Source organism: Chelon labrosus (assembly GCF_963514085.1).
Source record: "Chelon labrosus genome assembly, chromosome: 3".
NCBI lineage: Eukaryota > Metazoa > Chordata > Actinopteri > Mugiliformes > Mugilidae > Chelon > Chelon labrosus.
The window spans coordinates 3,664,559-3,691,588 of NC_140339.1; the positions used below are offsets into that span (position 1 = coordinate 3,664,559).

At 41.7% G+C, this 27,030-nt stretch overlaps 1 protein-coding gene across 2 annotated transcripts; it reads left to right on the forward strand.

Moving 5' to 3' along the window:
* Nucleotides 1-666: 666 nt before the first annotated feature.
* Nucleotides 667-23,157, forward strand: LOC311485368 (Golgi apparatus protein 1-like; the record flags this gene model as incomplete). Of its 2 annotated transcripts, XM_084540728.1 has the most annotated exons (26): nt 667-1,127; nt 7,102-7,131; nt 9,713-9,799; nt 9,892-10,107; nt 10,263-10,466; nt 11,205-11,276; nt 11,389-11,575; nt 12,579-12,796; nt 13,058-13,179; nt 14,939-15,040; nt 15,431-15,584; nt 16,857-16,994; nt 17,274-17,360; nt 17,477-17,539; nt 18,191-18,304; nt 18,616-18,704; nt 18,834-18,951; nt 19,914-20,006; nt 20,081-20,218; nt 20,332-20,455; nt 20,904-21,046; nt 21,181-21,282; nt 21,407-21,514; nt 21,641-21,761; nt 21,903-22,009; nt 22,990-23,157. In XM_084540728.1, the coding sequence occupies exons 1-26, from the start codon at nt 795-797 to the stop codon at nt 23,155-23,157; spliced, it is 3,438 nt and encodes a 1,145-aa protein (XP_084396854.1). In that variant the 5' UTR covers nt 667-794. The 2 variants fall into 2 exon arrangements, with proteins under 2 accessions (XP_084396854.1, XP_084396855.1); XM_084540729.1 differs by lacking the exon at nt 7,102-7,131.
* Nucleotides 23,158-27,030: the final 3,873 nt, after the last annotated feature.

A 27,030-nucleotide genomic window follows, 5' to 3' on the forward strand; every position in this document is an offset into this window, starting at 1 on the left:
TTATAGACTGTAAAATAAAGTGGACTCCACAAAAGCTTCTCTAAAAGTGAAGCCAAAGCGTGTCGAGCTCCCCCTGGTGGCTGGCTGCAGTGTAGGTCATAAGCTCCACCCCTTCCATAAGAGATAGGACTTAAACATTAAAGAACATGTCAAATACACTTTGTTTGTCAAAGATGACTTAAGCTAATATAATGCTGATGTATGTTCAAGTGTCCATTATTCTCAGAAGTTTAGTTTTAGTTATTTGACGGTGTAATAACAGGATGTGACATCATGATGATTGACAGTTGCCATTGGCAGCTGCTCAGTGAAGTGGTCCAGTAGGAAACTGAATCATTAAGTTCAGTATATAATCTAACATTTCTTTGTAACCGGTGGAAGTAGAGCAGAGCGCAGTATTAACCAAAAGCAAACGCCAGTGAGTCTAGAGGAAGTGTTTGCTTCAGTTTTCAGACAGCACTGATCAGACTCTAGCTCTAAACTCGCAAGATGGCGCCGCCTGTATCGCCGATGTTCTAGCATCAGTTTGACCAATGGGAGGAAGTGGAGACTCATTTTTTTCTAGTCTATTGTCGTGATGTTTTGTTCTATTTTTGTTATAATATAATAAATGCAGTTCAGAATGCCTTATACATGTATAATAAAATGGGAAGCTGTGCCCTAGTAAGGCTTTTATTTGTTGCTGTTGTTGTTTTTTTAAAAGAAAGTGACCGGAAGTTGTGACGGTTAAACTCTTATTGTGAACCTGCTGACCGGAAGTGATGCAGTCTCATTAGCTTGACAGTGGTGTGAAGATGGCGGCGTACAGTCGCTCTCGGCTGCTGCCGCTGCTGCTCTTATCCTCCGCGTATCTCTGCGGCTTCGGCTCCGTCCTCGGCTTGAAGGCGGCCAGCGGCCCGGTCGACCCGCCGAACCCGCCCGTCCACCGAGCCGCAGACACCTCGGCCAAGGATGCACCTGCTGCTCCCGCCGCCGTCGCCGCCGCTGGGGCCTCTCAGCCTCGAAGGGCGACGGGTTGGAAGCTGTCGGAGGAGGAGGCCTGCCGGGAGGACCTGACTCGCCTCTGTCCCAAACACACCTGGACCAACAACCTGGCCGTGCTGGAGTGCCTGCAGGACCGCAGAGAGGTGAGCGACCCCCGGCTGAGCGTGCAGGGATGCACTGAGGGGATGGGTATCCGCTGGGTGTGTCGCCCCGGTGGGCTACACCTCCATCAGCAGCAGCAGCCACTTAAAGACATTTAATTCAATGCAACAAAAAACTAAAAATTCCTTCTAATTTCACCTAATAACACTACAAAAAATGCACCAATTATCACAGCAAAACAGATTATTATTATTATTAAATGAGTCAATATTTCTGTGACTTCATTAATGCATGTTTTTAGGTCTTTAAAAGAATATTTTTCTGTATTAATGAGTTAAAATGTCTTTTAAATCTAAATCAGTGTCTTTCTTTGGACAGTAACATCCTCACTTTTGAATTTTTACCTGTTTTAATATGCAGAACTCACTTCTTCTACTTAACTGGTTATAAACACCGGCAAATTAAGAGAAAATGCCCCTCTCTGACTCTTTTTTTAATAATCCATTCATTGCTTTGGGTCGTACAAATTCACCAGTTAGTAATTTTTGACAAAAATATAAACTAAATGTCAGTAAAATCACGCTGGTATTCAAGAGTGTCAGGATTTATTCTTTGTTTAAAGAGTTGCTATTTAAAAAATAAAGGTATAGGTTATCTATTAGCTAGATAATTGTACTAAACTACTTGTCATATTTAAATTTTAGTCATTTAGAGCTGAAATTGAAGTTATCAATAGGCTTTATGATTAATTATTTACTCCAGTCTTTGTTTTAGACTGCTGGTAAAGCAACATGACCAAAAAAAAAACAATTTTTTGACATTATATGAACTAAATTATTAATTAGTTACTAAATTATTATTTGTTTTTCACACATCTGCTCCTGCTGATGCAACGGTTGCAATATTATTTCATTCAAAGGGATTTTTTGGTTGGTTTTGAGCTCAGTGAATTAATTATTAACCTGGTTAGAGGTGAATTAGATCCGTGTGGGTGTGAAATCATCCAGCTGTCAGGTGACTCGCAGGTTATAAAGATAAACCACAGACTCTGATTAACAGACTTATTTAGGACAGTTTATGTTATTTCAACAGCTCAGATTATCACATGGCTGCGACGTGTTGTCCATAAACAGTATACGTCTTTGGCCTTGTTTACGGGAGCAAAGAAGGAAGTCAGATAATGATGAAGAGGAGGAGGAGGATGAGGTGGATGGATGGGTCAACGTCTCCCGATTCCCCGCTTTGTTTCCTGTTTCTGACAAATCACCTCTAATCTCAAACAAATGCTTTATGACTTGCTTTTTTGTGGTATTTATATTTCTACATTTCATATCATTACATCACAAAAACAAAAATCTGTTCATATTCTAAATAAGGCTAGAATTAAAACAGGTAGTTAAAATGGAAAGAAGGTGGACATCAGCTGATGTCACAACATTGGCACAGGGAGGAGGATGGGGTGGATAGATGGGTCAATGAAACATTGGACGTTTCCTGTTTCTGACCTTTTATTTTTATTTTTTTCCATGATGACAAATGCTTTATTGTTATTTTGCATTTTTACACTATAAAGAAACAATAATGTATTAATAACCCACAGGGAAAGTTAGAATTCCTTACCAAAAGAGTACATGATAAATACTTAAAATCACATTATAGTTGCATACAGCTGTAGTATGTACTTAAATAATTGTCTTAAAACAAAGCTTTGCACGTGTAAACTAAAGAAAAGAGTCATATGTCAGAGAAAACCATTCTGTCCGTGAGAGTTTACGCTCAAGTGACAGCGCACTCTAGTGGTGAGGAAGTCAGATGACGCCGTGACGCTGGCACGGGGAGGAGGACGGGGCGGCTGGATGGGTCAAAAGAAAAGAAAAATGTATTAACAATCCAGGAGAGGTTAAGACAAGAGGAAGAAGTGGAGGAGAAGAGTGCATGATAAATACTTTATCATGCACTTACAAAAAGAGTGCATGATAAATACTTAAAATTATTTTATAGGTCTGTGCTGCTACAGTAGAACATGTTCAAATTGTTTACGTCTCCATATGCTTCTTATAAAAACTAAATAATTGCCTTAAAGCATTGTGAGTGTATACAAAATAAAAACAACTGTTGTTTGATTAGATGTCAGTGTTTGTGCTGTAGTGGCCACTGTAATTATGACGGGAGCGAAGGAGGAAGTCAGATGCTGTCATGATGTTGGCACAGGGAGGAGGATGGGGTGGATGGATGGGTCAAAAGTAAAAAAAAGAATCTAGGAAAAGCAAAAAGAGTACACAATGAATGCTTAAAATGTCTACAGCTACACTACGGTGTGTTCTTATTATTTACGTCTTTGTATACTGTTGATAAAAGAGTCGTCGTCAAAAAAAAAAAAAAGAGGAAGTTAGATGATGTTGACACGGAGGAGGATGGGGCGGATGGAGGGGTCAAAAGAATAAAAGTGAGAATTGCTCACATAAAAATGTGACTACAGCTACACTACAGCGTGTTTGTATTATTTACGTATCTGTACGCCGCTTCTCAAAGCTAAATGCTTGTCTAAATAACAGTAAAGCGTTGTCAGTGTAATCAAATGAAAGGAGTCCAACGTCAGTGTTTTCCCTGGTGTTGTTGTTTTGCCATGCTGACTTCGTCCCTCCTCCTCCACCGTGCTGACGTCAAACACAAACACATCAGCCATGAGTGATGCCCCCCCTCCCACGCCCATTACCCCCTCCCACCCCCATTACCCCCTTGCAGAGTTAATTACATCGCTTCGACTCTACAACAGCTGTGGCCTCCCGACGAGGTAAAGGCTCTTATAAATCTGCCTCTGCTCCAGAAAAGGACTCACAAACAGCCGAGCAGTGGCAGCTGAACAGCGTGGGGGTTTCTGCGCTTGAATTATTTGAGGATTCATTTGCGGCGGTCTGAATCCCTCAAATCCGACAGCCCAGAGACGTCTGAGGAGCAGCACCCCCGTTATAAAGGGACTGGTAGACGTTTCCAGCTGTGGCCATGGAGTCAGTTTGACACTCGGAGGCTGTGAGGACGATGTGTAGCCCGGAGAAGCGGCATGTTCTCTGTGATCGTCTGCAGCGGTGCTGATTGTTTATCCAGATTCAGCTACTTCTGACGAGAGAGTCACGTTGTCGTCTGGAGTTTTGTCTCAGCAACAGTTAGTCAAAGGCAGACTAGATGATTTCCAGGTTCACAACTGTCCTGATTCAATTTATTTAGAGATATTTCTGTTTGAAAACAAAGTGAGATTTGTGGCTTATCCTCCCTCTAGTTTCTCATCTTCCATGAGTCTTGTGCAGCTCTTCTGTGTCGTTGTACTTTTTAAATCCAATCAGCTTTCAGGCCTGATGCTGCTCTCAGAGTTGGAGCTCCTGTCATGTTTCCTCCACGTCTCCCTTCTTCTCCTCCTCTTCTTCCTCATCCTTCTCTTTGTCTGCCTCCAAACTTATTTTGTTTTATTCCATCTTCTTCAATCCATCTCCTTCTTCTTCTACTCTTTCTTTTTCTTTCTCCTTCACCTCATCCTCCTCCTCCTCTGTCTTCTTTTCTTCTCTGCCTCTTCCTCCTTCTTTTCATCCTCTTCTTTCTTCTTCTTCTCTTCCTCTTTCTCCTCCACTTTCTTCCTGTCTTTTTCTCCTTTTTCTTCTCTTCCTCTTTCTCCTTCACCTCATCCTCCATCAGCTCCTTCTTCTTCTGTACTCCATCTTGTTCTTCTTTTTCTTCTCTTCGCTCTCCTTCTTCTCCTCCTCCTTCTCTTCATCCAAACGTATTCTGTCTTTTCTGTCTTCTTCTTCAACTCTGTCTCCTTCTCCTTTTTTTTCTTCTTCTCATCAGCATCTTTCTTTCCTCCTTCTTCTCTTCCTCATCCTCCATCAGCTCATTCTCCTTCTTCTTCTTCTTGTACTCCGTCTTGTTGTTCTTTTTCTTCTATTTCTTCTCTTCCACGCTCTCCTCCTCCTTCTTCTTCCCTTCCTGTCATCCCATCATCATCTTCTCCTGCTCATCTTTCTTTCTTTCTTTCTTTCTTCTTCCACCTCCTCCTCCTCCAATCAGCTTTTAGTCCTGATGGTGCTCTCAGAGTTGGAGTCCGCTCCTTTTTCTTCTTCTCTCCCCATCTTCTCATCTTCTCCTTCCTCTTCTCCTTCCTCTCCTTCTTTTCTTCTCCTTCCTCCTCATCTTTCTTTTTGTCTTCTTCTTCTCTACTTTCTCCATGTTATGGATCTCCCTCACGTGTGGTCTCAGATTTCTAATGAGAGGTTGCAGGAAATGGATGGTATTTCAAAAAGGATTTTATGAATCGCTGTCAGATCATTCAAATGAAGATCGCTTTGAATCGGAAAGTCTTTAGTAACTACGCAGTCTAGTGGGTCAAGGGAGGAGGATTGGGTGGATGGATAGGTCAACAAAACAATGGAACATTTCCTGTTTCTAACCAGTGTTTTTGTTATTGTCACATCATAATAAAAGGTTTAACAGTTTATCTGTGGCATAGCAAAGCAAGTCATGTCACCAGACAGAGTTTGAGGCTACATTAGTTGCTCACGGCGCAGGTTTTTAAAGCTCAACGGGTTGTTTCTGGTTGCCTCCATCTTGGAAGTCTCTGACTGGCATCTAACTCCCATTAAAACAGGTTGCTACAGCGGCTATAAAAAGTATTAACACCATGGATGTTTACTCCTTTTACTGCTTTTACAGTTGGAGGCAGGCAAATATAAGTTATCTTTTTTTATACAAAAATTGATTTCTACTATATAATGTCAGTTAATTGGAAATATGTAATGTAAAATAATCTGTGTGTAATACAACATTATATTTAGCTATTTGAATGGCTTTTATTCCCAGATTAAAGGGAGTAAATGTACATTTGGTCTTGAGTGCAACGTATTGTCACTCCATCCCTTTAAACCAGACACAATTATCCTCTTTTACCACTTCGGTTTGATCGGTCTTGTTGATTAACTGAGTCTCGTTCCAGAAGCCTTTGATGTGAACAGAACAGCTTAATTAACAACTCATAGTTTTCCTAATTGGTCATTTTCATCTTGGATCCCACTGAGTGTCTGAATCCTAATTACACTCCTTCCTCTGTCTCTGAAACGTTTGGTGGAAATGAAAGTTTAAAGTCAGAAGAAGACTTTTTTGTTTTTGTTCTGTTCCCGTGGGCAGAGCAGAGATATCACAAAGAGCTTTCATGTTTTCATGCTGCTGAGTGATGCTGCTCTGTTTCCTCTGATAGTCGAGGATGTGGTGGGGGAGTCTGTGAGGAGCTTCTTGTTCAAATTAAACTGCTGCTGTTTGGAGAGAAACTCCACTTTGGTCAGTGCTTTGGTGTGGTGTTGGTGCAGTTTTCTTCATGCACTGGTGGATCACAGCTGATAGATATTATTCTTTTGTTGCGAACTAAAATGGCACTCTAGAAAAGTCCTTTCTTTCACAGCTGCACAAAAATATTGATATCCTTTTAACTTTCATGGAAGGACATTGGTTTGGCTTAAATATTAAAAAGGGACCAATCACTGTGATGTTAACCATAGGTTTCCTGAAAAGTGGTTTTGAAGCTCAGTGTGTTGTCTCCGGCCGTCGCCATCTTGGCTTATCCTGACATCCTGTCAGTCTGCTGTCCTTTAGATTTCCCTATGAGGCGTATTTCAACTGATACGGAGGAAAAATACCTCTGCACGGAGTTGGATAGTCCTCCAACCAATCAGAAGCAGTTTGTTGTAAACAAATTCAACTCCACAGTGTTAAGAAGACGCCTGACATCATTCTGTCCATCACTGCATAAAGCCTAAGCGATTTGAATGGCCTGGCAGATCTTTGACAGAGTATAATCAGTTCCCAATGGAGAGACTCCAGATCAACTTAATATTTGTTCCAGTCTAGTGTGCACTATGTTGTTGCCACTGAAATCCACCTAAAAACACATATTTGTTTGTACTTCTGGTTGGAGGAAATTAACTGTTTGAAATTAACCCGAGAATTCTCCTGTTTTGTCTTTTTTTTGTGCAGGAGACCGATATTGCCCCTGACTGCAACCACGTGAGTATTTCCTCCAAAACACCCATGCTGTGAGAGCTTCCTGAAACTCGTCTCAATTACTTCTGGGCGATAAACCTTAAGCGTTAAGAGTTCAGGGCTGCCAGCAGCTGACATCTTTACAAGACGCCAAGAGGCAAATCGACCGATTGGACTATCTTTATTACAGCGCTGGAAAACACCGGCTGCAATTAGCACGTCCCACACACACGAAAACACACAGACTCTTGCTGTTTGGTTTTTTTCCTGGGCGGCCTGACTGTCAGTAGCTGTTATCTGAGGCTGCTGCAGCTGGAGCTTCTCTGACAGGAAAACAATAGATGCAAGTAATGTTCTCCTGCTGCTTAACATTCGTCCATGAAAGTGGGGGTCTCATCTGAGAAACCGATTTTAACCACTTTCTTTCTGCGTTTTACATGAGAAACAAGCTGCTTAGAAACCAAATCGAAAGTCTATATTGCACATTTGACATCTCGTAAGTTATCTTTAAAACATGCATTTTGAAATTATGAGCTACAAGTGTGTTTAATTAGAAAATTAAAAGTGCTACGGTTGTTATTTCAAAGTATCTTGTAACCCATCTAATAACCAATGTATTTTACAGTACAAGTGTCACTTTAAGCCGTTACTCATGGTTGACCTTAGAAGTAAATATAATAGAGGCGGAAAATGGTTTATAAATGAAAATTAAAGCAGCAGATGTCAAGATGTTCTGACCGAGAGTTCCCAGTATGGATCAAACTCTAAAAAATGTGAAATCTGTGGCCCACGTTCAGACCTTACATTAACATCCATCCTTTTAATGCAAGTGTCCAGGTGTGAACATACCCAGATCTCAGTCCACACCTGGAGGTGGTATGGGCCACATTTGACATCATTCCTTTGGTAGTGTGAACACACAATGAGTCCTGGGTCACATTAAAGACAACCTACTCAACAGGGCTGACCGGTGGGAGAGGAGCTTAACTCATTCATTCAATCACTATTAGAAATGATCACATGAGAAAAGGAAAAAGCACCGTAAGTGATGTCTGTTCAATGAGAGCAATGAGAGCCTTTTAAAATATTCTGTCCTTGGAGCTGTTAACTGAGAAATAAATATGTTACTGATTAAATTATGTAGTGAGTTCACTGTGGTTAATTATTGATGGGGCGACGTTGATGCGTAAGGAGCCACAGGGAGTTAAGTTACGTGTTTCCTTACCTTTATTACCGGAGATTTGTGCTTGTTTCCTGTTATAACTAACGTCAGGATGGAGATCAATTCGTAATAATTTAACTTGTATACTCACAGTGAGAGAGGAAGACTTTATAGTCCACACTCAGAAAAAAAAAAAACAAGCTGTAGAGATCCATTAGAGACAGCTACTGTTAAAATTGTGCACTGTGCCATAAATGATGCTGGTGTTAGTTTGCATACAGAGCATGAACCTGAGATCGGATCTGGCTGGGCACCCATTTTAATGCCTGGTGTGATCAAACCTGTGATCAAATTGCCCATGTTGGATGTTGGGATGATGTGGGAACTACTGTTTTTTACAACCTGGACCTTATTTCTGGCATAAAATACGATCGTTTACTCACCAATATAACTTCTGTGTAATTTGTATTCCTTCGGGAGATAATTAGATCTGCGTATATCCATATAGTGGGAGTGACTGGGGCACCGAAACGCAGCCTCTAAATAACGCATTATCTGCCACGAAGCTCGTTCATTTCACCAGTATTTTGTTATTGTACGCTAGTACTATTCCCCATTGAGTCCGGAGTTACCTGTTATCATGTCTTCTGACCTGGATGATGTCATCTCTGAGCGCTGTGCGCCCTGCCAACGGTCGGCTTGTTTACCTGTAATTTGCTACTGCTAGTTTTTTGCAACATGGCTGAATATTTTTCCGATTCTGAGGTTGTGGACGAACCATAGCAGTAGCAAATTACAGGTAAACAAGCCGACCGTCGCAGGTGTGCTCAGAGCGTACGATAACAAAATATTGGTGAAATGAATGAGTTTCTTGGCAGAAAATGTGTTATTTGGAGGCTGCATTTCGGTGCCCCATTCACTCCTGATATATCGATATACGCTGATCTAATTATTTCCCGAACGACTACAAATGACACAAAAGTTATATGGGCGAGTAAACGATTGTATTTTATGCCAGAAATAAGGTCCAAGTTGTAAAAAACAGTAGTTCCCCTTTAATGCTTGGTCTGAACAGGGCCTGTAATTTCCATTCAGAATTTTTTTTTATTAAGGCCTGCCACCTTTATATCAGTCCTCAGCTTGTCTCCCAGATTTTCTTTTAAGTGTTTAACTTCCTTTTACTGGGATTTGATTATGTTTCAGGACAGATATTTACAGAGGACTCACTTTTTCGTCAAGTTTTAAATGGAAAAATATTAGTTTGGTGACTCTAAATTCTGCCTCATTGAAATTTAGAATATTGTTAAGCATCGGTCCTCATTATGGGAGTGTAAAGGTGTGATATATATCTATATTTAATCCTGAGTTAATTTAATTTATAATTAATACATCAACTGGAAGTATGCATGTGTGAATTCTTAGCGTTTCCCTTTCTCCCATCAGCTCCTGTGGAACTACAAACTCAACCTGACCACAGATCCAAAGTTCGAGTCTGTGGCCATGGAGGTCTGCAAGAGCACCATCGCTGAGGTCAGTGTGCCCGCCCTTCGTCTTTCCTGCAGAGCAGCAGTCGTACGCTTTTTGTGTTCTCCTTGGACTCGTCACTCGTTCCCTACCTGCAGATAAAGGAGTGTAATGAGGAGGAGCGGGGGCGGGGCTACCTGGTGTCCTGTCTGGTGGATCACCGCGGCAACGTCAGCGAGTACCAGTGCAACCAGTACATCACCAAGATGACCAGCATCGTCTTCAGCGACTACCGGCTGATCTGCGGCTTCATGGACAAATGTAAGGAGGACATCAACAACCTGCACTGCGGCAGCATCAATGTAGGACACAAGGTGAGACGTGTCTGTGTTGGTCTGACTTATGCTACCTTTAGGGGACGCATACTAGACTCGGGACCTGTTAAGTCGGGACGGCTGGTACAAAAGAGGACTTATATTTATAAGAGTTGTGAGTACCTGATTCTTAGCTGTCATAAATGTCTTCACAGGATGTCCACTCTCAGGGTGAAGTGATCGCCTGTCTGGAGAAGGCCCTGGTGAGCGAGGCGGAGCACCAGGATCGAGCTCGTCCAATCAAAGAGGAGTGTCAGAAAGCCATCCTGCGGGTGGCGGAGCTGTCGTCGGACGACTTTCATCTCGACCGCCACCTTTACTTCTCCTGCCGGGACGACCGGGAGAGATTCTGCCAGAATGTACGGGAGGCTCTACCACCATCTGCAGGATTTTACACATTCAGCAAATGCTTAATACATTCAGATCATTTTGAAATTATAAATTATTTAGTGGCATATCAGTTTCCATTTTTGTTTGTGAGAAGATTAGGTTTTATCAGATCATGCAAACTGAGTGGAAATTTACTTTTCTTAACCAAATCTTACTAAACTCTGTGTTTCACGATTAATTTTTCAGAGGCTGCATGCTATACAGTGCTATTTATTATTAATTATCAGAAAATAGCAACATATTAAATTAATTTGCTCATTTGTCGATGGGCAAACATTCACCAACATTTCAAAAGCTAACTATTGCTAATTATTTAGCAGGTGCCCTTTGCTCGTTTTCAAATGGTGTCGCCAACACACAACGGTGTCACAGTAGCCTTCGTGCAACAACAAGTCAAATAAGCAATAAGCACAATTTCTGACCAACCAGCTGAAAAGATCTTAACAATAACTTTTGCAAATGAAGCTAACGTGTTAGCAGTGTGTTAAATGGAGAGCTAAAAGTGAGGAATAGTGCGTCAAACTTATGTGAGGACAAATAGTAATAGTACAAAATGACTGAACCTGCAGAAAAAAATTAATACAGACAGTTCCACGAGTCACTATGTTCTAGATGATTTTCTTTCAAAGCAAAAAATCAAAGCAAACTACTTCTTGTCATTGCATGCATTGGAAAACCTCTTTCTCTTTCATTCTTCTTCTCCACAGACTCAGGCAGGAGAAGGGAAAGTCTACAAGTGTCTGTTCAATCACAAGTTTGAAGAGACCATGTCAGAAAAGGTACAAACGGCCGAACATCTCACCACTCCAGCATTGGAAGTTTAGGCTTCTTACCGACTCCTGAAACCTGACGTGTTCTGCTTCTCCATTTTTTTTCCCTTCCAATCCAAAGTGTCGTGACGCTCTCACCACCCGTCAGAAGCTGATCTCTCAGGACTACAGAGTCAGTTACTCTCTGGCTAAAGCCTGCAAGCTGGACCTGAGGAAGCAGCGCTGCAGCCTGGACACCAACCTGCCGCGGGCCCGCGAGGCCCGACTGTCGTACCTGCTGCTGTGTCTGGAGGCTGCAGTGCACCGGGGTGAGTATTTCTGTGAAACGTGCTAATTATTACGTCAGGGTTGCTAATCGTTGAATGCAACACAGTCAGTGGATTTTCAAAACGTGCGAGTGGGCCCTTGAAACTGTTGGAGTACCATTAATTTGGGAAGGAAAACAGAATCAAAACAGATTCCTGCAATCACAGATAAATATCTGGTCATTAAGAGACTGAAATTATGTGAGTTTCAGGTGGACAACACCCAGATATGTTCATATATAAACCCCAACCTTCCACCAGTCTCTTAAAACTGAAGACTTGGATGGAACGTCTTCAAAAAATCTAGTGAAGTTCAGTTGCCTTTGTTTCAGCGTTGTTTATTGGGATACACCAAAAACTCCCATCTCCCATATGATGCTGTGATCTTCTGACTCGAATAGATCTTGATTTTATAAAGATCCAATATTAGTTCATGAAATCCTTGCATCAACTGGGTCTCACGTGACTTTGCTTCTTCATGTATTATCATCACCAACCGTCAGCCAGAGTGGCATCAACCTGTGGCAAGAATGGATCCAATGCTCTTAAAAACATTGCTCCATAGCACTACTAGTGGCCATAAACTACAAAACGCACCTTTAATTGAAAAGTATAAGGCACTAGGGTTGGATTTAAGAATCTATTTTAATTTATTAACGGTTGTTACTATGGGAGACTTGCAAAGTAAAGCTTTCATTGCATGGTCTAAACTGCTGGTTTACTGTGCATAGGACAGTAAAACATATTGAATCTTGAAATCGTGCAACGAGATTAGTCCACGTGTGTGAGGGAGATCCAAAACATGAAAGAAGCTCCAACTCCGAAAGATGATTAGATTTATAAAACATGACGACAGAGAAGACCTGCACAAAAGTAAAGAAAGAAAGAAAGAAAGTGAAATATTGTGGAAATATCCCAAATCTCTGGAACCAACAGAGCTAAAGGTAGAGAGCATATTGAACTATAGGCTTCACTGTGTCTGTAATGGTTACCTTGTTCCGTGCAGGTCGTCCCGTCAGTGGCGAGTGTCAGGGGGAGATGCTGGACTACAGGCGGATGCTGATGGAGGATTTCTCTCTGAGTCCGGAGATCGTGCTTCACTGCCGGACGGAGATCGAGACCCACTGCTCCGGTCTCCACCGCAAAGGCCGCACGCTGCACTGCCTGATGAGGATCGGCCGCGGCGACCGCAGCGCCGCCGTCGACAGCGTCTGCCAGAGCGCCGTGAGTTAAAGCTTTAGGATCTTTTCCTATTTTCTGCAGTTTCTTCATTGTTGAACAGATTTTTCATCCTGTCGACACTAAAAAGAAAACTGGACCTGCTCCTTTTCAGCCAAATGTTTTATTTGATTTGTAGACTAATGCTGAACACCAGAGCCTTCATGAAGAGAAGATTTAGTGCTGGACCGTGTAAATAAAGTGTAAATATAAATAAATATAAATATAGTTATTGCAACCTAACGTTTTTTTCTAAATGTTGTGCAGCTACAAACTCTGATTCAGTCTGCCGACCCGGGAGCCGACTACCGGATCGATCGGGCGCTCAACGAGGCCTGCGAGTCCGTCATCCAGACCGCCTGCAAACACATCCGCAACGGAGACCCAATGTGAGCTGCTTACACAAACCTCTGCTTCTATCTATTATATTATTCCAATTTAAGCATTTTTTTCTATCCAGAATAGAATATAACTAGTGATGCACGATATATCGGCCGCCGATATAATATCGGCCGATATGGTCATTTTTTTACACATCGGTATCGGTCAGGTGTAAAAATAGAGCCGATGTGAACAGGCCGATAATTATTCCTGTGTATTTGATGTGTGTGCAGAGCTAGTGAGCGGAGCTGAGCGGTGCGAATGTCCTGCTCCTCGCTCAGGTGGCTGTTCAGTCGGCCGCTCCTCCGCTCAAATTCACGTCAGGCCGCTCCGCTCAATTTCGCTCCCCGCTCCACCTAAAAGTCCTCCCCCGCTGCAGTGAAATCGCTCCACGCTCGCTCCAATTTAAAAGAGGGAGAAATAACCCTATCAGTTTCCTTTCTAAAATATTTCACGAACTCCATCTTGCCATGGCAATTTTTTTGAAAATGAACGGTTTTGGTTTTATTAGGAAGAAATGAATTCTGGGTGGATTTGGGCACGCGTCAGGCTGGTGGTGTGAGCGGTATCGGAGCGGAACAGAGCGCCCGCTCCGGCCTCTAAATTAACAAGCGCTCCGCGCTCCACCAAAATTCCATCCGCTCCGCCCCTCGCTCGCTCGCGCTCCGCTCACTAGCTCTGATAGCAGTAGCTTTCTTCCGCTGCTTAGCATTAGCTAGTTTTTCATATTCTTTGTAGGCTTCGGGATGCTTGTTTTTTAAGTGGGTGATCAAATTGGTTGTGTTGAACGATTTGACACGAGCTCCCCCTCGCATCACCCGGCCTTCACAGTCATTACATACAGCATAGCGAGGAGTCATTACATACAGCATAGGATCCTCTTCAAAGACTTTGAAAAATGACCAAACAGACGACATCTCTGCTCAACTAAAGATTTTTCAGTGTTTACAGAAAACAGTATCAGTCATTTTATTTTGCTAAGTGGCTTTGGCCCTTTTTTAGGCCTACTACTGTACCTTAAATATTTTTCAATGTTATCAGAATACAGTATCAGTCATTTCTGAAAATAAAATGCAAAAGTAAAAGAAAAAAATGATTTATTGATGATTAATGATTTTGATTATCATAAAAATGTGTTTCATATATATATATCGACATCGGTAAATATCGGTTTCGGCCATAACAGCAATATTAAAATCGGTTATCGGTATCGGCCAGAATTTTTACATCGGTGCATCACTAAATATAACCATACATACATACAAGACCCTTAAAGGCCGAGCTCTGTCTTATCTCAAAGACCTCACATCTCCCCAACAGATCACTTTGATCTCAAGGCTCAGGATTACTTGTGGTTTCTAGAGTTTCATAAAGTAGAATGGGCTACCAGGCTCCTCTCCTGTGGAACCAGCTCCCAGTTCGGGTTCAGGTGACAGACACCCTCTCTACTTAGAACCATTTAAATAAATAAATAACATTGACCATCTATTGACCTGGCCTCCAAATTCACTAGATCCCAAACTGATCAAGTATCTGTGGGATGATCCACAGAGGCCCCCTCCCCTCAAAGCCCCCCCCCCCCCCACTAACAACATTCTGTTGCCAGACACCACTGGACACCCTCAAAAGGCACCTTGTCCATTCTCTGATGAGACACAACTGTTTTGGAGGCACAAGGGAGACCTGGACAATATTTGGAAGGTGGTCATAATGTTATGCCTGGTTATGTTATGATCGGTGTATATATATATGTGTGTTTGTGTGTAGGATCCTGTCATGTCTGATGGAGCACCTGTACACAGAGAAGATGGTGGAGGACTGTGAACATCGGCTGTTGGAGCTGCAGTATTTCATATCCAGAGACTGGAAGTGAGTCTTTTCTCTGCAGCTGACAGGAAGACAAGTTTTTTTTGTTTTGTTTTTTTGGCCCCAGTCTGATCCTGATCATTTAATAGTGTCGGTCAAACTGGATCCAGATTCCATCTTAAATTATTTTGGTTTATGGTAAACTTAAAAATGCCTGGATCAGCCCTGACAACGATCGGGACATCCCTAGTTCTGCTTTAGAGTATTCACTTGAAAACTTCTAATCACTATGGCAAATTTTCCAAACTTTCATTCATTAATCTCAGTCTTTTTAGGATTTATGATTTAGGAAGTGTAAGAGAAGGTTAAAAAGACGAAGAAGCTGCTTGTTAAACAGAAAGTCTGTTTAGTGGCTGTGGTATAAAAGTCCTTCTGCTCCTCACCCCAATCCAGACTGGACCCCGTCCTGTATAAGAAGTGTCAGGGCGACGCCGCCCGGCTCTGCCACACCCACGGCTGGAACGAAACGAGCGAGCTGATGCCGCCGGGCGCCGTCTTCTCCTGCCTCTATCGCCACGCCTACCGCACCGAGGAGCAGGGACGGCGGGTATGACAACACGTCATGTAGATGTAACACCAGGGGCTTAGAGGGTCTCTTTGTGGTGTTGGGGTTATACTTGTTGATGTGTTCTCGCTCTCTCAGGTGTAACGTTGATGTTTTTAAATTTAACAGGTGAACAAAGGCGAGAAGGTAAGAGGTTGTTCGCCTAAATCAATCCGTACTGATGTTGGTTAAACTGATGATACTGATGATGGTAATAATTCTGGGAGAAATCTAATTTTAATCTAAACTGATTTACACAACGAAGTAAAAAATACAAAATTACATTTTTAATTTTGTTGGAAATATGACATACAATAAAAAATATTCTTCAGGTTAAAGCCAGTGAACCCTCAGACATGCTAATAGCTTTAACCTACATGCTAACATCAGCATGCTAACATACCAATGTTAAATCACCATAATTGCTCTGTTATGACTGATGTAAGTTACGTGACATAAGAAGTCGCGTACACAAAATGTTTGACCGTTCAAGTGCTAACATTAGCTATAAGTCATGAGAACACTGCGACCAGTGAGGCCAGTTTGCCTTGGGAGACCCTACCATTGGCTTTGGCCTCAGACAACACAGCTCCCAGGTTAATAGGAACGTTTGAACCCCTCCATCACGTTAAGGTGGTGATTCTTGAGGAAGAACTGTGATGTGTTGCTGCAGAGAGGAGACGTCTAGAAGTCCCTAATTTCAGAAAAGTGTAGAAAAATGTATGTAAGAACGAACTTTATCTCAAAAAGCCAAAATATGTGTATTTCAGTTAAAATGTTTGAGTTATACAGAAGTACTTGACAGTAGCCAGAAAGTGGCCGTGCATGCTGTACTTTTGACTATACCACATGAATTGATGGTTCAAATCACTATGAACTGATGAAATGAAACGCATTAATTTAAAACCTGTGATTCCCATTCACCGTGGCTTGTGATCTTTTACAAACCTGTTAATTAAATTGTTAGAAGTTCCAACAAAGAGACTTTTTTTTCCATCTTAACTCCTAAAAGGTTTCATTAAATTACCAAACATCCACATCTGTAGGCAGGTATAGTAACGTATGTTGTTAATAATCTGATTGCATGTCATTTAAATATACCAATAATCACTAACAGCTATAATAATACAATGAGAGCAGCCACATACAGAAAAGAACCACTGATTGTGTCATCAATGCTAATAATGAGTCAGAAATCGCTTGTCCTACAGATCAGGACACAACTGATGGCCATGTGATGTGTCTGAGATGTTTTTAATGTCCGTGTGATTGTAGTTATCTCGGGACTGTAAAATGGAGGTTCAGAGGATTCTCCACCAGAGGGCGCTGGACGTGAAGTTGGACCCGGAGCTGCAGAAACGCTGCATGACCGACCTCGGCAAGTGGTGCAGCGAGAAGACGGACACCGGACAGGTGAGGCGGTCCAGGAACCAATTAGATTATACACTTTTAATTTCATACACATGTATTTTTCAAGTGTACTTTAGTGTTTTAGTTTGGCTCAAGTCCCGCCTACTAACATGGAGGGGGTGGAGCTTATGACCTATACTGCAGCCAGCCACCAGGAGGAGCTCTACTTGCTGTGGCTTCATTTTAAGAGAAGCTGTCATGACATCCACTTTTTATACAGTCTATGGCGTGAAAGAATCCTTAAATGCTAGCTGTTGTTGACTCGTACTTTCTTGTGTCCAGGAGCTGGAGTGTCTCCAGGATCACCTGGAGGACTTGGTGCCCAGCTGCAGGGAGGTCGTCGGCAACCTGACAGAGCTGGAGTCAGAGGTCGGATTCGCTATCTCGCTGTTAATATTCAGTGAAAACATCAGAACAAATAATCTCGTCTGAGATTGTAGATTGTCACCATAATCTGAATTTGGTGCTTCTGTCTCGTTGTTTAGGACATCCAGATAGACGCTCTGCTCATCAGAGCCTGTGATCCCGTCATCCAGGCCCACTGTCACGTAAGCACATACTCTTTTTTCTATGTTTGAAGGGACGTGGCCAAAATATCAGGAACATACCAGAAACAAGTGATGGTGCTAATGGGCCGTCATGCACTCAAAATACTTGACGTTCAACAACGGCCATAACCCAACCATGGCTAACAGTTTAGCAAGCTAACGAGCGCTAAATGCTAACTAGCCTAGTTTAGCAGATTGACGTTAGCTGTTACTGCTGACTGTACTGAACCTCTTATGATTTTGATTGATAAAAATACCTTTAAATATTAATTATTTAATTTAAATCAAAGCTTAAAAAATATTTTGAAACATATTTTTAACTCAAATTATTTAACGTTTCCAAAAAAAACAGCAAAAAACATGATTCAGAAAATGAGATAAAGTACAATTTAACACCTTCAAAAGTACTTAATTGGAAATAAATGGTAAAACTGGATCATCTCATTATCCACTGACTGGATTATTGGTTATATTTGTGTGAAAGTGGCACAATTTTATTTTATTGACGGTATATTTTCCCCCTAGTTTCACCTACAGGAGAAAACAAATCCTTTTTTTTCCTCCAAACATTGATATTGTGATATTGCATGTCATGTAAATAGGGATGTAATGAATCATTATTATGAATTTGTGTTGTGTGTTTGTGTGCAGGATGTAGCCGACAACCAGATCGATACGGGTGATCTGATGGAGTGCTTGGTTCAGAACAAACACCAGAAGGAGATGAACGACAAGTGTGCAGTCGGAGTTACGCACTTCCAGCTGGTCAGTTAGCTAATTATAACATTAACGTATTTATTTTTGTTTTAATTCATGAATTTACTAAAACAAAATAAGAACCACGTGTATATTTAAATGTATTTTAATTATTTAGAAGTTCTGCAGTCCTTGAGTCTGTGGCCAATAAATGGCCGTTAGATTGCCATTCATTACAGGTAAATAGCTGGTGGTTACAATGTTATGGCTGATCGGTGTAGATTAACTAAATGAGCGCCATGTATCACAAGTAAACAAAGTCTGATTGCTGCAGAGAATGACTGATATCAATAACTGATCCCTGTCACCTCACCTTCCAGGTCCAGATGAAGGATTTCCGGTTCTCCTATAAGTTCAAGATGGCCTGTAAGGAGGACGTCCTGCACTTGTGTCCAAACATCAAGAAAAAGTGAGTTTAGAGTCTGTGAAAGATAAATAATAATAATATTAATAACGATAATAAAAATGGAAACTGAATCGTTTGTCAGATTGATCTGATGGACATTGTTGACAACTCTCCGTCTCCGTCGCTCTGCAGGGTGGACGTGGTGATTTGCCTCAGCACCACGGTGAGGAACGACACGCTGCAGGAGGCCAGGGAGCAGCGGGTTTCTCTGAAGTGTCGCAAACAGCTGCGGGTGGAGGAGCTGGAGATGGTAAAACACAAACACACACCACCCTCCCACACACAAAGCCGTAGCATCACTTATCTAAACTCCCAGTAAAACTGTTTTCACCCAGCGTATGGATGTTTAAAGTCGAGGTACTAAGGATGGGTCAGTTGTGTGTGACATGTTACCATGGTGACACCATGTTTTTTACCAAACGCACACAAATCAATGAAAGCCAGACTCGCCTGAAACTGAAGATATCACCGTGTCTGCAAATATACTTAGAAATCACAGTGACAAATCCAGAACTTCAGTGAGAAATAACGTATTTTAAGTTTTCTCATTGTGTAAAAGCTTTCCAGTGATGGTTGTCTATACGTCCATGGCTGTACAGCAATCATAAACTGCTATTAGACAATTCGGCTCTACTCTCACACAATTTTTTGGTCTTTTTAGGCGAGGCTAAACTATTAATTGGCGTGCAAACACACTGAACTAAGGTGAAAACCTGCTAAACGTAAGCATGTGCTAACGTTAGCATGCTCAGCTTCATAGCTTGGCTAGAAGTCTTTTAGTCGTGTTATGATATTAGGGAATATTCTGGTTGTCTCAGACTCAAACATTTATAGCCTCAACAAATTTGCAGCATTGGTCCCTAAATGAGGTTTTAAGATAAATTTAACTTAACAGCAAATAACTACAGTGAAGTCCTGCAGAATTTTCTACATTTCTGCATAAAAATGACTCAAAACATCAGCAGATCTTCACACAAGTCCTGAAAGTAGACAAAGATAGAGCCCAATAAAACAAATTAAACTGACATATTATACTTTATACAGGAAAGTGAGCCAATATTACATATCTGTGAGTTGTACAAGTTAATTTCAAGACCAAATTGAAGGTTAATCGGTTCAGAAGTGTTTCCAGATCCACAGTCGGATTAATCAAGAACAAGTGGAGGAGATTTAAGACGACTGTAATTTACTCTCTTCGTTCTCTATTCTCAGTCTGAGGATATTCGGTTGGAACCAGAGTTGTATGATCCCTGTAAGTCCGACATCAGTCGTCTGTGTCCCAACGTGGCCTTTGGTAACGCTCAGGTAAGGTACAAGTCCAACTATGTAAGAAAATTGGGTTAATTAGTCTTAAATGAGTTAATTCCTCTTGTTGTCAGATGATCGAGTGTCTGAAGGAGCAGAAGAAGCAGCTGAGTCAGCGCTGCCACCAGCGCATCTTCAGGCTGCAGGAGGTGGAGATGAGTGACCCCGAGCTGGACTACCAGCTGATGAGGGTTTGCAAGCAGATGATCAAGGTGAACCAGAGAACGTTTTCTCCCCCTCGTTCTCGGCAGCCGGTGATAAACAGAAACAGTTTACTTTTTAAGTGATTTTGGTTGTTGACGGAAACACAAACTCTGTCCTGCAGCGGTTCTGTACTGAAGCGGACGCCAGGAACGTCCTCCAGTGTCTGAAGCAGAACAAGAACAGCGAGCTGATGGATCCCAAGTGTAAACAGATGATCACCAAGAGGCAGATCACACAGAACACAGGTACGGAAACCAAACACACACACACACACACACACACACACACACACACACACACACACACACAGGTGTGAAATTTCAGACCTCCCAGTTTTCTCGAACGCAGCATTAAAGCTGGACAGTGGCGATCGATTACAGGATGATTAACATGCATGTAGATACCTTTTTTTTTTATTCATGCAATAATTGAATTTGATCATTCTTGTTTAGTCGTATTCATTATTTAGTTAGTTGACAGCTACAAGGATGGAATATTTTAAAAACGTCTCTCAGTACTAATGAACAATTATTTAATGATTGTGTAAGAGGATGTTAGTTGTGTAGGCGGTCCTTGACGCCACCTCCCAATGTGGACCCGACTTCTAATGGGTCCTCACCGTGTTTACTCCTGTACTTTAAGCGGGTCACCTGTAATCGGACCACTCACCTCTTCTCCTCCCTCCTCCTCCAGACTACAGACTGAACCCGGTGTTGAGGAAGGCTTGTCGAGCCGACATCCCGAAGTTCTGCCAGTCCATCCTGAACAAGCCGAACGAGGACAGCGAGCTGGAGGGTCAAGTCATCGCCTGCCTCAAACTCAAATACACCGACCAGGTTAGACCACAACTAACTGCCCCGTAAGGCTGTGTTGGCCGTAAAAGTACAGATAACAGCGTCTCTACTTAAAGACATAGGTTCTGAAAATCCTTGTGTTAAATTGTACGTTTTCTGGCTGGGGTTTGGTTCAGAGGCTGTCTCCAGACTGTGAAGACCAGATCAGAGTGATTCTCCAGGAGTCGGCGCTGGACTACAGACTGGACCCACAGCTGCAGATACACTGCTCAGGCGAGGTACACTTTGAAATTACTTCAATAAACCCTCACGACTTCTCACGGAAATCTCTGTTTCAAGTTTCTTTTGCTTTCATATTTGCATATTTTACATCTTCCTCCTCCTCCTCGTCTTCTCCTGCAGATCTCCAGATTGTGTGCGGAGGAGGCGGCAGCTCAGGAGCAGACGGGTCAGGTGGAAGAGTGTCTGAAAGTCAACTTGTTGAAAATCAAACAGGACGCCTGTAAAAAGGTACATGTCTGATTAGGATCATGTAATCAGCCAAATCCAGTCAGACAGACTGAGAACTAACGGAGGAGATTAAAGGCGACTGTTACCGTTTACTTAATCTAAACGTTGGTCTCATCATCTTTGCAGGAAGTCCTGAACATGCTGAAGGAGAGCAAGGCGGACATCTTTGTGGACCCCGTCCTCCACACGGCCTGCGCTCTCGACCTTAAGCACCACTGCGCCGCCATCACCCCCGGCAGAGGACGACGTGGGTGCTTTCACACAATACACTTAGAACCATGCAGAGCTCCTCCAGCCTCATGTAGACGGGTCTATTTTTAGGACAGATAAGAGGCAACTCACCAGCCTGTGAATGTTGTAACCGCTTATATTCTGTGTCGTCCTGCAGAGATGTCGTGTCTGATGGAGGCGTTGCAGGACAAGAGAGTTCGTCTGCAGCCTGAGTGTAAGAAAAGACTTCAAGACCGCATCGACATGTGGAGCTACGCTGCTAAGGTAAACGTTAAGAGGAGGAGAATACAATCTGTAATCCAGACTAGGGAATTATGGTCCCAATCATCCAATCCAATCTTAAATAAACTAAAGCTCCTCCCTGTAGATTCCTAAAGTCTTTCCTTGTCTTCTCCTAGAGTGGACTGGATTCAGTCCAATAAATCTTTCTGTCAAAGTTAATGTAGTGTGGAGAGGGTAGCTGGTACCTTGTGTTCTCTACTCCAGAAATGTTCTGGTCATCCAACGCTGCCATAAACTCCCTAATCCTCTCTGGAAGATTTTTCTCCTTGACGCTGTCTCCAGGAAACTTTTCTTTTAAACGCAGCGTTCAGTGTTTTTTTTTTTTTTTGCAGGTGGTGAATCAAGTTGGTAGTATTGAATGATGATCTACTGCTACTACTTCATCTTGGTCTTCTTCTGCTTCTTCTTGGTCTTCTGCTTCTTCTAGGTCTTCTTGGTCTTCTTCTTCTTCATGATCCATTCTACTTCTTCATGGCATTCTTCTTTGTCTTCTTCTTCTTCTTGGTCTTTTTCTTCTTCTTCTTGGCCTGCTTCTTCTGCTTCTCACTGGTCTTCTACTTGGTCTTCTTCTGCTTCTCATTGGTGTTCTTCTGCTTCTCGTTGGTCTTCTTCTGCTTCTCGTTGGTCTTCTACTTGGTCTTCTTCTGCTTCTTCTTCTGCTTTTGGTCTTCTGCTTCTCATTGGTCTTCTTCTGCGTCTTCTTGGTCCTCTGCTTCTTCTTTTTCCTTTTCTTGTACTTCTACCTCTTCTTCTTTCGGCAGCCATGATCCATTAAAACAGGTTTTGAGGCTACAGGGACGTGGTTTTGGTTTATGTCAGACCTAAAAACAATGACAGAACAGAGTGGATGTTCACGGCTCATATTTCTTTGAGCGGTGGATGATATTTCTTTCATGTAAATGTTGTGGGAACTCTGCGTTTGCGTCATATGTCAATCAGCTGTACCTCTCTCTGTCCTGTAGGTGGCGCCGGCAGAGGGCTTCTCAGACCTGGCTGTCCAGGTGATGACGTCCCCCTCCAAGAACTACATCCTGCTGATGATTGCGCTGAGCGTGTGCGTCCTCTTCCTGGTGGGGCTGCTGTGCGGTCGCATCACCAAGCGAGTGACCAGAGAGCTGAAGGACCGGTAGAGGACGAGCACCCCGCACCCTGCCCCCCCATCCCGGCCCCAACGCTTCAGAAAGGACTGACTCCTTGCTCCTCCCTCTACCTTCCTCCTCCTCTTCCTCCTCCTGGATCTGTAACCAGCCGACCTGCACAGTGCCAACGCCACATCTGGATCTCCTCCTCTATTTAAATCCTGCGTCTCCAGACTGGGGGGGCACTGATTGGAGGGTTTTTCCTCGCTCGTACTTTCCCCGCCCCGCTACCCCCACAACCCCACAAAGGAATCTGCTTCTGCTGACGATGTTGTTTGGGGTCGGATGCGAGGTCGTCCAGCATCTTTTAAGTTTCTAAATAAGCGCTGTTCATGATGTGACTGAGGGCTGCTGCTTCTGAGGGTAGGATTGCTTTCAGCTCTGATGCTTTTCTTTTTCTTTTCTGGTGATATTTAACAGAGACTGAAGCACGAAGAGCAACAGGAAGCCGTTTTCTTTTTAATTTTTATTTATTTTTTTAACGTGACTGCAGCGGCCTGAAATGCACACGTGGAATCTATGAGGCGAAACTTTTTTGCCGTTGAATTATGAGCGTTCGTGTTTTAAAGCATCTAGTCCCGTCCTCTCCACAGATACGGGACCAGCTCCGGCCCACTTCGCTTTGCTACAGACTGAGAACGAAGGTCAAGCTGGTCTCACCGTGGTCATCATCAGGAATGTCGTGTGCACTTTCATAATTTAAATGCTAATTTCTTTGCACTTATTATTTTTTTTTTTTTTACGTTTATGCCTTATTTATTGTTGATTAATAACGGATTCTGATCTCTGATGAGGTTCTCAATTGTTTTAAGCATATTTGGACACTGTTTGAAGTCGACAGTGAGCAGTGCAGCTGGTGGACAAAGAGTAGGCCAGTATCATTCACATCCTTGCTTCATTTTCCACATAGCTGAAGAATTTCATGTAAAAACATCTGGTTTTAGATTCACAGGAAGTTCCTTTTTAAGCTAAACTATGCTAAGCTAAGCTAAGTCACAGAAAGTAACATGGTGTAGCTCAGTGAGCACGGCCTGATGCAACAAATACCGTGAATGCATTTTGAAAATCCAGAACCGATTGTCGCCGTCTCAGTGGCTAACGGACGTTTATGCGACTTTAACTAAGGAGGTACAAGCGTTATTTAACATTTTTTAATTTTGCACTTTAATTAATCATATCTGCAGAGCCTCATGTAATTATTTGTTGTGAATTAATTTCTGTGAATGATTAAGAACCATAAAAGTGAATTAAAGCTCATCCGCTAATTAACTGGTTGCTAAAGGTTTTGGTACGGATTAAAAAAACAACATTTAGTGGGATTTTACCTGGTTGATACCTGTTTCTGTGCTAAGCTAAGTTAAGATAAGCTAAGCTAAGCGCCGTCCGGTTCCACCTGCCCAGAACCAAACAGACAAATAAGTGGCCGTACAAAATCACAGAAAGTAGCCTTTAGATGCAACAAATACCATGAATGCATTTTGAAAATCCAGAACCGATTATGGTTAACGGACGTTTATGCGACTTTAACTGCGGCTAAGGAGGTACAAGCATTACTTAACATTTTTAATTTTGCACTTTGATTGATCACATCTGCAGAGCCTCGTTTATTTGTAAATTTTACATCTTGTTTTTTTTGTTGTGAATTAACTTCTGTGAATGATTAAGAGGACGCAGTATATTGTGCTCATCTAATAAACGTGAATTAAAGCTCATCCTCTAATTAACCGGTGATGTAAACCAGCTACTGCTTTACAACAACATGCAACACGTCAAATAGTGAGATTTTATCCTGTTGTTACCTGTTTTTGTGCTATGCTAAGCTAAGCTAAGCTAAACAGCATCTGGTTCCACCTCCCCAGAAACAAGTGGCTCAACAAAATCCCTGAAAGCAGCTTTAAGTAGCTCAGTGGAGTCCAGGGAAGCTCTTGTTTTTATCGCAGCAGACTGGAAATATTCTGATCCGGATGTTTTAATGTTAAAAACTCAACAACTGATGAACATTGTGCAGGAGTTTTAGTTTATGGTTTTGCAGGGAAATGACATGCAACTTGATCTGTAGCTAAAGAGGTACAAACATTATTTAACATTTTTAATTTTGCACTTTAATTTAATTCACATCTGCGAAGCCTCGGCAGCTTTTTGTTGTAGGTTATTTCTGCTCCTCCTCTAACCGAGAACCCAGTGTTCAGAAATACTCCCAACAGTCCGCTGCTGCGTTTTTTCTGAACCACCGTTTATTTTCTGAATGAGACGAATAAAGACGGCTATCAGTTTTGTATGCAAGTCTGTGCGTGTACAAACTTTATCGATGTGCAGTTTGGTTCTTTTTAGAATATGCCCATGTAATATGAAGATGTAACAGATTTATCATCGTGACATTTGATTTTGCTGTACAGATGAAATTTGTCAATTTAATAAAAAAAATGTCTGCAGTTTTTCCTATTTTCGCTTCGACCTCAGTCTCCTTTTAATAATAAAGAACTGAGCCTAGAAAGCCAGAGCCACATTGACCTGGTTGGTTTTTGGAGATCTACAGTTTCACGTTTATACTTCTACTTTAAAGTGATGAGTCTTATTTCTCTTTCAGGACTTTTAGAGGGGTGAAAGTACTTAAAGCAGCGCTGGTCATACCCGTTTAGTCTACATGGTTTAACTTTAACAACAGTTCAAAGCTAGTTTTAATGTTTTTTAAGTTGGGAGTGTCCTATATATCAGATGCTACGAGGGAAATCTCGATAAAACAAATCAGTTTTTAATATTTTATGATTGAATTTCTCCCAAAATTTAGCAGCTAATAAACAAAATGCATCGACTCCATAAAACTACAGAATCACCTTCTCTCCACCAGAGGGCAGAGAATCCCTGTGGATAAATACTCGTCGAATGCCACCTCATCATAACAGATCATCACCTGACCAAAGTCAAAAATAATCACAAATCATCATCATCATCAGAAATTTTATTTAATAGGATAAACCCCTTGAGAGGAATCCTCTCGTTTTCGAGGGGGTCCTAAAATACATTACAACCAAAAAATAAAGAGACAAAACACAATCAACAATCTACAGACATATAACGACAAAGACAACGGACATCAACACAAACATAAAAAAATAAGTAAAAGAATAAGAATAAGCACAACCTCTCGATGGCCACAAATGGCCATAGCAGTAGCCTAGTAAAATAAAAAGTATAATAATAACATAATGTTGCGAATTAAAGTTACAGTGTGTTACAAATAATATTGATATAACATCATCGGAAACATGTGCAATTTAACTCAAAATAAGAAGACAAGGAAAATTTGAACCTATGAAAAGAAGTCAATGAGCGTATGTTTAACGGAAGATTATTCCAGTCTGATGGCGCTTTAAACATAAATGCTCTTTTACCAATTGTTTTGTTCACTGTAGGAATAAGGAAAAAGTACTGGGATGAGTGCCGTAATTGATATGTTGTGGAATATGGAATCAAAAATTGTTTTAAATAAGCAGGATAATTGCAATGTATACATTTAAAAATAAAGTGTAACCAGTGATTATGTCTTCTTATACTGAGTGAGGGCCATTTGAGTGTATTATACATGGTACAGTGATGAGTGTAAAAAGAACAACCAAGAGCAAATCTACAAAGACTGTTATATGCTGTGTTGAGGGGTAGAAGATTGGTTTTGGATGCATTTAGATATATTACGTCAGCATAATCAAAAAAAGGTAAAATAAGTTGTGAGGCAAGTTTCTTTCGAACATTAAGCGTAAAACAGTTCTTGGATCGAAATAAAACACTGATACCAAAGTTGATTTTACGAAGAATATAGTCTATATGAGGTTTGAAAGTAAGTTCTGAGTCAAGCCATAATCCTAG